This window comes from Choloepus didactylus, chromosome 4 (genome assembly GCF_015220235.1).
Source record: "Choloepus didactylus isolate mChoDid1 chromosome 4, mChoDid1.pri, whole genome shotgun sequence".
Classification (NCBI taxonomy): Eukaryota; Metazoa; Chordata; class Mammalia; order Pilosa; family Megalonychidae; genus Choloepus; species Choloepus didactylus.
In genome coordinates this window covers 28,525,874-28,540,506 of record NC_051310.1, presented here as the reverse complement: position 1 = coordinate 28,540,506, position 14,633 = coordinate 28,525,874, and the positions used below count along the sequence as shown (strand labels likewise).

The 14,633-nt window shown below is 35.1% G+C and overlaps 1 protein-coding gene across 3 annotated transcripts in view; it reads left to right on the top strand.

Annotated features, from left to right (window-relative positions):
- TSHR (thyroid stimulating hormone receptor) overlaps positions 1-14,633 on the top strand; it is a 205,722-nt gene that overhangs the window by 83,069 nt on the left and 108,020 nt on the right. For all 3 annotated transcript variants that reach the window (XM_037832150.1, XM_037832151.1, XM_037832152.1), the window contains 2 exons: positions 6,233-6,304; positions 11,449-11,523. In XM_037832150.1, coding sequence (XP_037688078.1) covers positions 6,233-6,304; positions 11,449-11,523 — 147 coding nt within the window. The remainder of the gene's footprint in view (positions 1-6,232; positions 6,305-11,448; positions 11,524-14,633) is intronic.

The following is a 14,633-nucleotide window of genomic DNA, read 5'->3' as shown; positions in this document are numbered from 1 at the left end:
TTAAGTTAAATATTTGTTTTCTCTTGTAATTTCCATATCAAATTTTCTTGTTAGAAATTAAATCCAATTTGTTTATTAAATGTACATGCTCCATTTAGGGTATGAAACTATAAATGTGAACTTTTTTCTTCTGATTAGTTATGTGTAATGTCTTAATCATTAGTAGTAAATACTTGTGCTATTTATATAAGGTACGTTTGCTGATTTTTTCCATTATATTTTAGAGACAATAATCCTGTCTTGATGCTAATTCTTTTGACAATAGGGTAACACCTTGAAGCTTTTCTAATGTTTTTGTCAGATGAAAGTATATTTAGGTATGTATTTTTCCTTTTCCACAAACACTCAAAAAGTATTCTGAAATGAAAATAAAATATTTTGGCCAAATAACTGTACTTACACCCCCCCCATCTGCCTTTAAAGCAGTAATCACAATGCCACAAAAGATCCTTTTAATAAAAGTTCCGTTCTTCAGAATGTAGACAAGCGAAAGAACATTCAACTGCTTGCCTCCAGATGGGGAGCGGGGATAAAAGATAACCAAGTTGATCATAAACACAGTATCGATTAGCTATAGCCACAAAGCTGCTTGTATAACAAAAAACTACAAAATCTTCATTAGCATTGTTGCCCCTACATCTGGGGTCAGCTGTGGATCAGTAAAGCATCAATATAATATGATAATTTATTCTCCACCTTCCTCATCTTAAAGAAAAACTATTGGGGTAAAAGGAAAAGAGCTCTGCAAATAACTGTGCTATCATTATTAATTAATTAGCTAGGTGCCATCTCCTAGCTGATGAACTTTGTTCTCTATTTGAAGAGTAATAGATGTCTTTGAAGAAAAGTTCTCCCAAATTGTTCATACTGTTATTCAAGCTAATAACATTTTAAAAGCCTGGCAGATGACTGCGTGGTATGTGAACATATCTCAATAAAATGAAGATTTAAAAAAAAAAAAAAAAAAAAAAAAAAAAGGGGGTGGGAAGGACTGCATTTTTTAAAAATGTCAATGTCATAAAGAGAAAGGAAAATTGTGGAAATGGTCCAGATTACAGGAGGCTAAGAGACATGACAACTTAACCATAAATGACCCTACATTCACACTTGTACTGTAGGGGGGAAATGCTATAAAGGACATCAAGTTGACAAAACTGGAATACAAGTGGCAGATGAGATGAAAGTACTGGATTGATGTTATACTTGCTGTAGTTGATTGCTACAATGGATAGGCAAGAGAATATTTCTATTCTTAGGAAATATACACTTATGTGTTTAGGGGGAAAGGGTCATGTTGTATATAATTAGTTTATGCTCAAATGGATGGGAAATAAATATACACATACAAAAACACATGCACATACATATACAGAGAAAACACAAATGTTAAAGCAAATGCGGTAAAAGTAAAGGTTATAACATATTCTATTTTATTATTGCATTTTTATTAGTTAAAAATTATTTCCAAGTTAAAAGTTTTAAAAATGAAAAAAATTAAAGAGAAATGAAAAAAGAATGTCAAGGAATGGGAGTTGTAATTGGGCTGCAAAAGTCTTTCTACTGGCATGTTTGCTGTTCTTCCTCTAATCACTTTCTGAAGCTCAGCAAGAGGGCTATAAAACACTACAGACTGAAAGGCAGGTACCGCACAAGATCAGGGAGAACTGAGAACAATATTTACATGGCTATACCTTCCAGGCTGTATAAACAGTCTCATGTAGCCAGCAGTGAATTAAAAGATTGGATTAAAGGCTAGAAGTAAAAAAAATCTGCTGTAGGGTAAAGAGCAGATTTCACAGACTAAAAGTTGATGAGCAATGTAGTTCTAAGCCTAGAGTTGAGCACTTTCTTTGAGATCTATATAGTGCTTGTTAATATGCAAATAATACTTTAAAATATTTTAACAACAAAGAAACTTCTTCAAAATACTTTATCTCTATTCCAAGGGCCCCAGAAACTTAGTTTCCCACAGGCTCTCCTTAGGATTTGATAACTGACACTACTCTTAAATTTGTTTACAGTTCACTATATAATATGATTAATAATTATGTAATAATTTAGAGTAATACTGAGCTGCTTTTTACATGGCTGCATAACTGTTTTTGGACCAACCTCTTGCAGATTACAACTATCAACTCTGGTCAAAACATCCCAACAAAACAAAACCAAAAAACCTATCTGAAGGTACCAGAGAGAATAACCCAAAGCTGGCAGATTTTGGAGGGAAGTTGACATTTGGAGGAAGGGTGAATTTTCCATTTTTACAGATTCTAGCCTTAGAGAATGCTCCAGCTGATAGAAACCTGAAGCCTTTCTAGCCTGAAGAAACAGAGGACAGATGTTGGAAACTGAAGGGGTATTCCCAGAAAGGGGGAGTCCCAGATTCCACATATGGAAACTATGCCCAAATCTCTAGCGGAGCCCAGGGCAGACTCCAAAGCACCACAGCTAAGGTTAAAAGAACTAAACTGAGATTTGAGCTACCGATCAAGAAATAGAGTTTGCAGTTTAAATCCAAGTTAACTGCCTTATGAAAAAATTAATACTTTACAGAGGAATAGAACAGAAAACCAAGTGTCCACTCAAAAAACACTACACAAAAAGGTTAAACAGAATTACCATATGTCTTAGTAATTCCACCCCTAGATATACACCCAAAAGAATTGAAAGCAAGGATTTAAAAAGATTCTTGTACACTGATGTTTACAGCAGCATCTAGAATAGCCAAAAGGTAGAAATAACCCAAGTGCCTATCAAGAGATGAATGAATAAACAAAATGTGGTCCATCTATACAATGGAATACTATTCAGCCATAAAAAGTAATAAAGTTCTGATATATGCTACAACATGGATAAACCTTGAAAACACATGCTAAGTGAAAGAAGCCAGACACAAAAGGCCATAAACTATATGATTCCATTTATATGAAATATCTAGAATAAGCAAATCCATAGAGAAGAAAGTAGACTAAGGGTTACCAGGAGCTGGGGAGAGCTGGAACGTGGAGCTTAATAGGTTCAGAGCTTCTGTTCAGGGTGATGAAAAAGTTTTTGTAATAGAGGGTGTTGATGGTAGCACAACACTGTAAATGTATTTAATGCTACTTAGTGTAAACTCAAAAATGGTTAAAAGGGCAAATTTTATGACATAAAACTATATATAAATCAAAGTAGAGTTCTAAAAAATGGTTAAAATAACCCATAGAAGGCAAGAAAAAAGAAAAAGATGGAATAAACTGAAAACAAAAAGTAAAATAGCAGACTTAAGCCCTAACATACCAATAATTACATTAAATTTAAGTGGTCTAAATACACCTATTAAAAGACAAAGATAAATACAGTGAATTAAAAAACATGACTCAACTATAGGCTATCTAAATGAAACTCACTTCAAACATTGTGGTGATGGAAATATTCTGTTTTTTACTATATTAATATCAGTTTCCAGTTATGCCACTATACCATAGCTCTGCAAAATGTTACCACTGGGAGAAACTGCATGAGGGCTCATGGGACTTCTCTGTACTGTCTTTGCAACTTCCTATAAATTCACAATTATTTCCAAATTTAATAAAAAGCAATTCTCAGTAGTACTAGCTTTTCAATGCTAGAAATACTTGCTATTAAGAAAAACTTATATTTTACCTGCTTACACCTTTGCCTAATTCAACCCATGCTTTCCATATTAGGGGCCCACACTACTGAAGCAAAGCATTAAGTCAAAAGCAGTATGAAGAAGCCATGTGGTGGTGTTTTAAAGAAATATATTGGAATGGAGCTCAAAAGTCAATGGAATATTTTTTAATCTCTTTGTTTGGAAGGGGGAAATTTGCAAAAAATAAAATAAAAAAATAAAAAGCAAAAAAAAAAAAAAAAAAAGCCTGGCAGAAAGTAAAACTTAAGCGATATGCGGTGAATTTTAGAGAAGCAACCAAGACAAATTATGCCAAAAGTTAACCAAAGAAAAGAAAAGATCCGTAATGGGTTTATTTGTACACATTACTATTGGACTCCAGGCAAAATGTATAAGCTGCTACATTGGAATTGAACTTGGTGATTTATATGATAAGTGGCCGTTTTAATAGTTTTTTTCACTTAGCATGTTTGAAATCAGTCTTCTGTCCCGAGCTGTATTATAATCATCATGATACTAATCAATTTCTCTCAACAAACAGATAATTCATTTTCAGCTCAGCTAGGAGTGTTGGCATTCCTTCCTCCTTTTCTTTAAGATCTATTGTGCATATTGTATTATTACCAAGACAGCAGCTCTGAGATACCTAATCCTTTCTGGCCTATGTGTATCGATGGGATTTTCTTTGGTGAAAAGTCTAGCAGAACAGAATATCTTGTTTGTGGAATTAAGCAAAATGTTTGTATTTCAAATATTTTTGGCTTTTAAAACATATTCTGCCACAGCTAACTCAATAGTACAAAGAGCTTGGTTCTGACTCAAGTGTGTGTGTGTGTGTTTATGTGTGTGAGAAAGTGATAATTCAAGAAACATTGGTTTGCTATTTCAGAAATTCGTACTTTGAGGAAAAATAAACATTATTTGAACCTTTAACCCAAAGTCTATTAAGTTGTGTTTAATGCTATTTCTGTTCTGATTCAAACTTCCTAGAAACCACTGTAACTTTACCATCATTTCTTATTTAACTATGTTATTTACTTTCAAAAATGGACTAAACTCAAAAACCTTCTGGTCAGTGGATGTTACACAGTTTAGAGCCACATTACCTAAGAGCCGTGTACGCAATCTTACAATTAATATGATCTCAAGATCCGTGCCTTAAATACAGCTCTATAAGTGATACTATCCTGGAGCTTAAGAAACTCAATTTCCTCGGATAATACCCAACAAGTGTGTATCTTATCTTTTGTTTCCCTTTGGCATGGCCCAATTTTACACAAATATTTTAGTAGAACAACTTTTACTTTTCCTATCTTTTTAGCTTCTGGACCAACAGGATTTAATTAAAATTAAGGCGCTGTAAATGTAAGTGGGGCATCTGCTAGGAAGGACAGGTAATTTATGGGACCTCAGTTTCTGAAATCATGTTAAGACAACATTGGGCTGCATGGTGAAACACCAGGGATTGCAAAGGGTTGATAATATACACTTTCGTCATTCACTTCCTTCCATTTCCCCCTCAGTTTAATAGGCCCTTTTATAAACTAATATGACCCTGCTGGTGATTTGATTAAGCAAGTTACAGATAGGTTTCAATCACTGAGAAAAAGAGTAGCCTAAAGCAAGCATAAATCAAGAGAACAGATTAAGAAATAACTCTGCAGCCTAGAAGGGAAAAATATGCAATTTTATATCTATGAAGTATTAAATGGAAGAAATGCAATTTCAGGTATTTAAATAGCAAAAAAAGACACATGGAAAAAATGTTAAGGTGTGGTGGGGCATCACGTTATTTGCAACGTAAGTTAGGACACTAGGCATACCTTTTACATACAGGATTTTAGTTAAGAGTCACCATAGTAAAGAAGGGAACTCATAAAAAATGGAGCACAGAGATGGAAAGATATACTGGAATGCATCAAGACATTTCATTATTTAAAAGGAAAAGAGTCTTAGCCTTCTGAATCATATTCAAAAACAAAAGCAGACTGGAGGAAAAGCCACAACCTTTATGTTGTATGTGTTGCACATCCAACAAAGAAGTCTCACAATCTTGACGAAGAATTAGCTCCTTGTCAGTCATATCTGAACTACAGCAAGTAGATAATGAAATCAAGGTGAAGGTTGAAGAGAACTTTGCTTGGGCAAAAAGAATGTAACCTACTACTGTTTTTAACCTAAGATAAAATCAAATGCATTTAATTCCTCTTAATATGTACTTACTATATATTTTGATGTTATCCTAAGATGTGTCCATTAGGAAGCATATGATATGAATTCAGTATTCCTGATAAACTTACAAACATATTATGTTGCCCTTCAGTTGACAAATGGAATGTGATGTTAGAAACAATAGGGAAGGCATAGCAGTTTACTGATAACCCAAAGATTTATTTTCTGCAACTGACTCTCACTTTCAATCCTTGTCTTTTTGGGAAAAACCTTGTGTGTTTGTTTTTCATTGACTTTTTTTATGTATGACAAATTATATGTTTTAAGGACTGTCATGCTTCTGGATACATGTTCTTTATAATTAAAGTGAATTGTTAGAAAAGTCCAACAATTAAAACTCTAATTCTGTAACTGCTGTTTTCACAGGAAGCTTACAGAGACTCATCTGAAAATCATTCCCAGTCATGCATTTTCAAATCTGCCTAATATTTCCAGGATGTAAGTCATTCTTTTGACTATAACAAAAAAGTTTACAAGTATGACATGTTACTTCCTAATTGTTCTCTATAAAGAAAAATACTTATATATTGTATTTGCAAAAGTCAATGATATCTACATTTTAAATATATATAAAAACTTTATGTGTAAGATTTTTTTTTAATCTGGTTACATCTCCACTCCCTAATTAGTAAAGAATATTTTTAAAACCTAAAGCAAATTTAAATTAATTTGGCCTTCAGAAGTCACAATTCTTGTTGTATTTTCATATATCTTGTGATGTGACAAAACCTTAACAGAGAATCTCTCCCATAAATAGAGTTCTATATCTATCTCTGATCGAGCTATCCTAGTTACAAATTCTTGATTTACTTTTCACCATTAATACAAATGTTTGCATTTTGTCATAAATGTAGTCAGTGATCTCTGAGCTCTCTCACTTAAAAGGAAGGCATTAGAAACAAAGAATTCTTTTTAAAGAATTTAGAAAACTCTTAGAAAACTGAATGGCCGTCTAGTAAGAGTTAGGGGCAAGAGGATTTCCCTACTGGGTTGACAAAAAGTGTATCTACATATGGAGTGAATCAGGTCTTGGTTTCATTTAATTGACTCTGACAGGTCATCTGGATAATTGGGTACACCAAATCACAATACAACCACAGCAGCTTGAACAGTTTCTGACTAAATGTATTCATTTCACGATCATTTCTAGAGTGTCTTCTATGTCATATCAGCAGCCTCAACCAAGGGTAATTTTGCACCCAGGGGGCATTGGCACTTTTGTGGTTACTGACTAGCCCTTCCTTCTTCAAATTCTTGCCTACTCTGGTTTCCTTTATATTGCACTCCCATCCCACTTCTTACTGCCTTGCTCTGGGTACTCTTCCTCAGTCTCCTTTCCTGGCTTCCCATTTTATTTTACTTTTATCCTGCCAACTTCTTAAATACCAGTTCTTTCTTTGTCCATTTTGTCCTAACTCCTCTCTAGGAACACCCCCATTCCTTTAGCTTCATTATTACCTAATGCAGCTAATTCCTAATTGAATATCTCTAGCCCTGATTCTTTCATACATTTCAGGCCTGCATTACAAACTTCCTTCCAAACATCATCACAAGCACTTCAAACTCAGCATTAAAAAAAAAAAAAATCACATCATCTTCCTCCCAAAGTGTTCCTTTTCTACTCCCTCTCCTTTTAACAGCACCACCATTTAGCATCCTGTTAGCTAAAAACCTCAAATACACCTTTAGCTCCTCTCTTTCCCTCATCTTCTCTATACAACTGTCTATTTGGTGTCTCCACATGGATGTCCCAATGGCTTGGCTATTACTTCATCTGTTTATTCAACAAATATTTACTGAGGGCTATGCTAGATGTTTGGAGCCTCCAGTTTCATTCCTAAGCATGAGCAGATTGCCATGATGGGGAAGTTGCAGGGTTCTGTGGGGAATCATAAGGGAAACACCTGAATGGGGGCTGTGGTCAGGGCAGGTTTCCTGGAGGAAGTGATGCCTAACCTAAAATCTGCACCATCCAGACAAACATAGGTGGAAAGATAGTTCTAAGCAGAAAGGAAAAGCCAGGCTGTCTGAGGAATTGAAGTAAGTTTGTTAGGGTTGGAGCTTAGGCTGGGAGGGGGCAGTAGCAAGGGGCAGGGTCTCGTGAGTCAGGTGAAGGAGTCTGAACTCTTCTCTAAGGACCATGTGGAGCCACAGAATGGTTTTAAGCTGGCAAGGAAATAGGGTTATTAATTTAGAAAAATTATCTCGTCTGTACTGTGAAAAGTCAGTTAGAGAGCAGCAAGGATGTAGCAGAAAGCTAGGGAGGAGGAAGATGCAGTGCCCCTGGGGAGAGGGGAAAATAGAATAGAAGAATGATGGATGGTAGGGAGAAAAGAAAAATTGGTGAGACTTGAGAAATAAATAAGGGAGAATTGATAAACTTAATAGTTGATTGATTTGGAGGGTGGGAGCGATGAAGAAGAATTGCATCCAAGTTACTGACTAGGAAACTATGTGGTTGATGAGGGCACTCATTGAGATAGAGGAGAAGTTTTTTGGGGTCTTGCTTAGGAGGGGCAGGGGTTAAATTAGGAGTTCATTTGGGGCATGTGGCATTTGAGATGCCTTTGAGGCATCAAGCAGATATGTCAAGTAGACATCAGGACACATGCATACTTTTTTATTCATTCATTCAACAAATATTTATTCAGTCCCTACCCCTTGCCAATCACTGTTCTAGCAGCTAGGGATACATCAGGGAACAAAGCAGACAAAGATCACTGCCCCACGGAGCTTGCATTTGAATGGAAGTAGATAGACAATGATGCAAAAATATGATAAGAAAATAACAGATACGGGAAAAGGAAAAAGTAAAGCAGAGTAAGGAGTATTGGGAGTGCTGTGTATGTGGAGGGCATTTGGGTGAAAGATATGGGTAGAAATTGAGACTTGAGAGTCACAAGGAGGTAGATGTAACTGGGGCATCAGTTAGAGAAGGCATCAGTAGAGATGGAGCAGCTAAACACAGAGTGAAGGAGGAACAATTTGAAAACACGAAGTCTCTGAGGAGGCAGGAGGGTGTGGAGTCCAAATACAGGGATTGACCTACAGGAAGAAGGTCAATTTTCGCATTGTAACAAGAAGGTAGTAACAAAAGATGGGGAAGGTGTAGATGAATTGGTAATCTTGTTGGTGGTGAATTCAAGGAATTCCCATCTAAAGGCTTTTGTTGTTTCTGCAACATATTTAAAGTATTAATGGAGTTTGAGTTAGAAATTCAAGGAAAATATTTGAAATAAAAGTGGTGGGCAATGGGAGACCATTGGTTGGCTGAGGTAGACAGAATATCCAGGCAGATTCGAAGGCCTTATTGAGGTTTCCTTCTAGGGACACTGTGCTAGGTGCTCCAACCTGGGCTAAGTGTTCCCTGAACCCCAGAGCACTTATCAACCGTGCATGTTAATTCCATTTACCTGTCTACATTTCCTACCACCCTGCAAGTTAGGGAATAGATCTGTTTTGTTAATGCCCAGAAAGATATCTGGCATACAGTAACTGTTCAATAGATATTCATCGAATGAAAGCGCATACATGTGAATGAATAATTAAAGAGCTGGTACATCTCAGGAAGGGAGAGATTGCCAAGATGATCCTAGGTATGTTTGCCTGGGATGATCCAAATTCCCACTTGTTAGTCTGACATAGTTATTAATAACAGCCTGTTTTCACTTGCAAAAATATCCTAGTTTGGATGATAAATGATATGGTCACCCAAGTGCACAAGATTTACATGCTAAGAAGATATTTGTGGAAGGGATGGGATCTGATTTTTTCCTGGTCATGAAAAAAAAAAAAAAAAAGGAAATAAGCAGGGAATTGGCCCTTATATCCCACTGAATGAATGATGCCTACATGTTGTCTCCAGAACAAGGTATAGCACTCTTCTTAGGAGGTGTCCTTATGGTGGGGAAACTGGAACTCCAGTACTTATGACAAGGTTTGAAAGACTATCCCACTAATACCTTGAGAAAGGCTCACACTTCTAAACTAAGAAATTCAGGAGAAATTTTGGAGCAATGGAAATGATATATGGTGAAGGAAACAAGTTGACAGCCCTCAAAATGAGTCTTGCTCTTTAGATGGCTCAGTTTCATTCATTATAAATTCCCACAGTCTCTACATAACAAATTTATTCTTTTCAGCATTTTCCATTGTTTCCTCAACATTGAAGATAGGCTGTTTGGGTCAAAATAATGTATATAATGTTGTTATCCACAAGGGACTATAGTTTGGGAGACCTGGTAAATCAAAGGATAATTTGTTAGGAAGTAGGAAATCCAAAACAGAAACTACAGGGTCATTAGGATTCTCAATCACCATGATAAAAACTCAGGTTGTAATAGTCAATGGTGCTCTTATAAATATTGTATCAATCAAAGTATTCTACTGGAAGATTAAATTCAAACTGTAAGCCAGTGCTTTTCAACCTTGCCTACACATTTGAATCACCTGGGAAGCTTTGTAAAAATAAAAATGCCTACCCATTTCTCATAAACTCCAATTTAATTATCCTGGACTGGATCTTGTATATCTCTATGTTTAAAAATCCACCACGTAGTGAAATTGTTTGGCATAGTTGAGAATCTCTGCTATGACTATGAGTGGACACCATTTATTAATTATTAATTTTCCCAAATATCATAAGAAATTCATCCCAATGGAAAATGGTCATTGAATTTGGCTGCTTTAGTTGTTCTCATTACAAGACGGAGTTTGAGGAGACGATTTGAAACATCATTACTTACATATTCTTGACAAATTACATTTAGTTTTTCTTTTCTCCCTTTTTTAGTACCGAACTTTTATTTGAGTTTCTTTTGGTAAGTTCAAGACAAGTCTTGAAGTTTCAGTCTCAATCAAAATCAAGAAGATAGTCTTGAGAGAATATGTAGCCAACACTCCTTGGAGTATTCCATTAGAGGATTGTGGATTTCTCTTTATCCTTTCTGAAATTATATTTCTAATGCCATATTATTAGACACTCCATTAAAATGCCATCTCATTCCTTCCTGTGGCTTTTTCTAAGTTCTTGCATTTTCTGCTATTTTGAATAGCTCATTCATTCACTCATTCTTTCACTTCCACATTGAGAGTCTCCTAGATGCTAAGCGCTATGAAAGGCACTCAAGATCCAATGCCACTACAAGCAGACATAGTATTCTCCATTACAGAGAACTTGTAGTCTAATGCGTGAGACAACATAAATCAGCTACCAAATAAACAATCATAAAATCACACTGTGGTAATTATTGAAAGGCAAAGTTCATGGTACTATGAGGATATTCTATGGGGAATTGTCCTAATCAGGAATCTAGGGTAGAGGGGAACTTCTGAAGGAAGTGACAATTGAATTAGACCTGACAGATGAATAGGACTTATATTAGGAAACTTCAGGTATCATAGGATAAAAAAAAAAAAAGTAGTAATGAACTTTAATCTAATAAAGAAGAAACCATGCAGATAGTGCATGTTGCATGATCTGGGAAGCCTCTGACAAAGAAGTTACATCAAAATTAATAGTATGTTTGGAGTGCAAACCTTGCTAACTTCCTACTTTGTCTTATATTTTTTGTGACATTCAGCTACTTATCAATAGATGCAACTCTGCAGCGGCTGGAATCATATTCCTTCTACAATTTGAGTAAAATGACTCACATGTAAGTACAATGGAAACTGCAATATGGCCTCCAGTAATAGCCACTCTTGATTGAATATGCTGGGGCTTCAGATGCAATAAAACTGGCTTCTAAATTATGGGTCATGACTTCTCTTTAAGATCAAATTCTTAATTTGTTCTTACTCCCAGTTTATCTTAATCCATCCTAATTACTTTCACTTCCATAGTTGGAAGCTAAAAAACAACATTAGGCATCCTCTTCCTGAACTATTTCATTCTATTATTACAGTGTTAGCAGATTTTATTGGCGTGGATGTCAGTGAATCAATAAATTTTAATGATTACTTATTTTATACCAAGGCCTGGTCAAGATTCTGAAATATAAAAAACTATTTTTCTTTTGGAAAGAGAAGACAAGCTTAGTGAGATGAGAATAGGAGAGGGGTTAAGAACTCTGCCTCTGAAATTCGTTTGGGTTGGGCTTGATCTCTGGCCTCTCGGCTTACTCACTATGTAACCACGGATAAGCCATGTAATCTCTCCTAGCCTCAGGTTCCTCATCTGCAAAATAAGAGTAATAAGTGTTCCAGCTTCATGTGGTAATTATAAGTATTGAATGAGATAATGCAGGTAAGCATTTGGCACACAGCCTAGCACCAAAGAACCAGTCAGTATGCTTTTGAAATAATTATTCTGCTTTTATTTCTCTAGTACAGTACAGCCTTTAAAGAGTTTTACATACATAATCACAATTCAGTCTTTTAAGAAGCCATGTGTTGTGGAATATTAACTCCATTTTCTTGGTGAAGAAACTTATCATCTTTACATGCTTAATATGTTCTAGGCACTATGCTAAACATTTTATTTGTTTAACCCTCAATAAAAAACAGCCCTTTGAAGTAGGGATTATTATTTCCATTATTCATATAAGTAAAATATTAACACAGAGAGGTCAAATATATTTCCCTAGGTCACAAAGTTACTAAGGGGTAGGGCCAGAATTTTTAAGCCATAAATATCTTACACAAAAATCATACCCTCTCTGTTCTTTCTGCACAAATTTTCTGTAAACTTACAATTGTTCTATTAAAAAAATTTTAAATTTTAAACCATATGCTAAGAACTATTATATGCTGTCTTCAAGAATACTAAAGCCCAGAATGTTGCTTCTAGCTATGGAGATTAATTTATATCAGATCACCTGTTTGTCTTAGAACAAGTAGAGGAGCTGGGCAAAAAAAATAAAAGTTAAGTCTGTTTAAAGGTATTGGAGGGACATGAAGGAAGCAAGGACTTGAAATGAGAAAAGAAAAGCCCTAAGAGGTGACCCTAACATTTGGTTGTTTTCACCTGAGGCATTTCTTGAATTGTAAGCATCAATTTAGGTAATCTCATAAGGTTAGAGAAATAAAAATTTGAATTCAGAACTCACTGAGGAGGACAGTTCCTAAAACCTCAGGATCTCAGTTTCATTCTAAAAGTAAGGGATAACTGGAAATAGATGAGCCCTCACAAGGACTGAAATCCAGCTTTGAGTCAATAAAAAATAACTATGTCTACAAAAAGAAGAACTTATGGAAAACTCAGAAAAAAACAGACAACAGAATTGTTCAAAAGAGATTGAGATATTGAAATAACCAAACACAGATTTTAAAATAACCATAATTAATACATTAAGAAATTAAATGAAAAGATAGACAATTTAAAAGAAGAACCAGAAACTATAAGAAAGGATCACATGGAAATTCTATATTAAAAATTTCAATAACTAAAATTTTAAAAACTAAATACTTGGTTTAAGCAACAGATTAGACACAGCTGAAGATATAATTAGTAGCCTGGAAGATAGGTCAGAAAAATATATCCAGTCTGAAGCAAGAAGAAAAAGAAAATAAGAAACATATGGGATAGTAAAATATCCAACATTCCTAATATTGGAGTCAAGAGAAGAGAAAGAATGAAAGAAAAATACTATTTGACGAGAATTTTCCAACCTCATGAGACCTCAAGTGACAGATTGAAGAAATACTGTGAACCCCAAAAGGATAAATACAAAGAAAATCACATCAAAACACATTGTAAAATACTAAAAACCAAAGATAAGACTGATAGGTGACTTGTCAATAAAAATAAGGGAATCCATGAAGCAAGAGAATGACATATCCAAAGAGCAGAACAGAAGTATAACAATAATAAATAACTCCTGACCCAGCAAAAAGATCCTTCAGAACTGAAGGCAAAGAAATATATTTTCAAGCAAAGAAAAATTGAGATAATTTATCACCAGTAAACTCATATTAAAGGGATTTCTAAGGGCAATTCTTTTTTATGCATTTTTTATTGTGAACTTTAACATATATACATAACAGTAATAACTTTCAAAGTACGATTTAACAAGTAGATAGAGAGAAAATTTCAAAGAATGTTATGGATTACAGTTCCACAATTTCAGTTATTTCCATTATTGTAAAATATAACATATACACAGAGGTGTTACTTTCAAAGTACAGCTCAACAAGCAGTTATATAGGTAATTTCAAAAAATGTTATGGGTTACAGTTCCACAGTTTCAGTTCTTTACCTATTGTGAAAGATAGGATATATACAGAAAGGTGAAAACTTTCAAAGCACAATTCAATAAATAGCAATAGAGCAAATGTCAAAGAATGTTATAGGTTACAGTTGTACCATTTCAGTTATTTCCTTCTAGCTATTATACCTTAGCATATATATATATAAAGTTCCAGTATTTGTAAACCTTTGTTAAATTCTATCTTGTCTGTTGCTACTCCTTTTTTATAGACTCTCAGATAGGTACCTAGGTATTTTCGGACTACTGTTGGTAAGGGCATGACATATTGTGGCCATTTGGGATATCTAACTGGAGCTTGCATAAGAGAAACCTCCAGGATAGCCTTTCAACTCTATTTGAGATCTCTTAGTCACTGTAACCTTATTTTGTTATGTTTCTTTTTCCCCTTTGATCGAGTAGGCATTTTCAATCCCTCACTGCCAGGGCCAGGCTCATTCCTGAGAGTTGTGTCACATGTCACCAGGGAGATTCATTCCCCTGGGAGTCATGTCCCACGTGTGTGTGTGGGGGGGGGAGTTAATGAATTTATTTGCTGAATTGGGCTTAGAGAGAGAAAG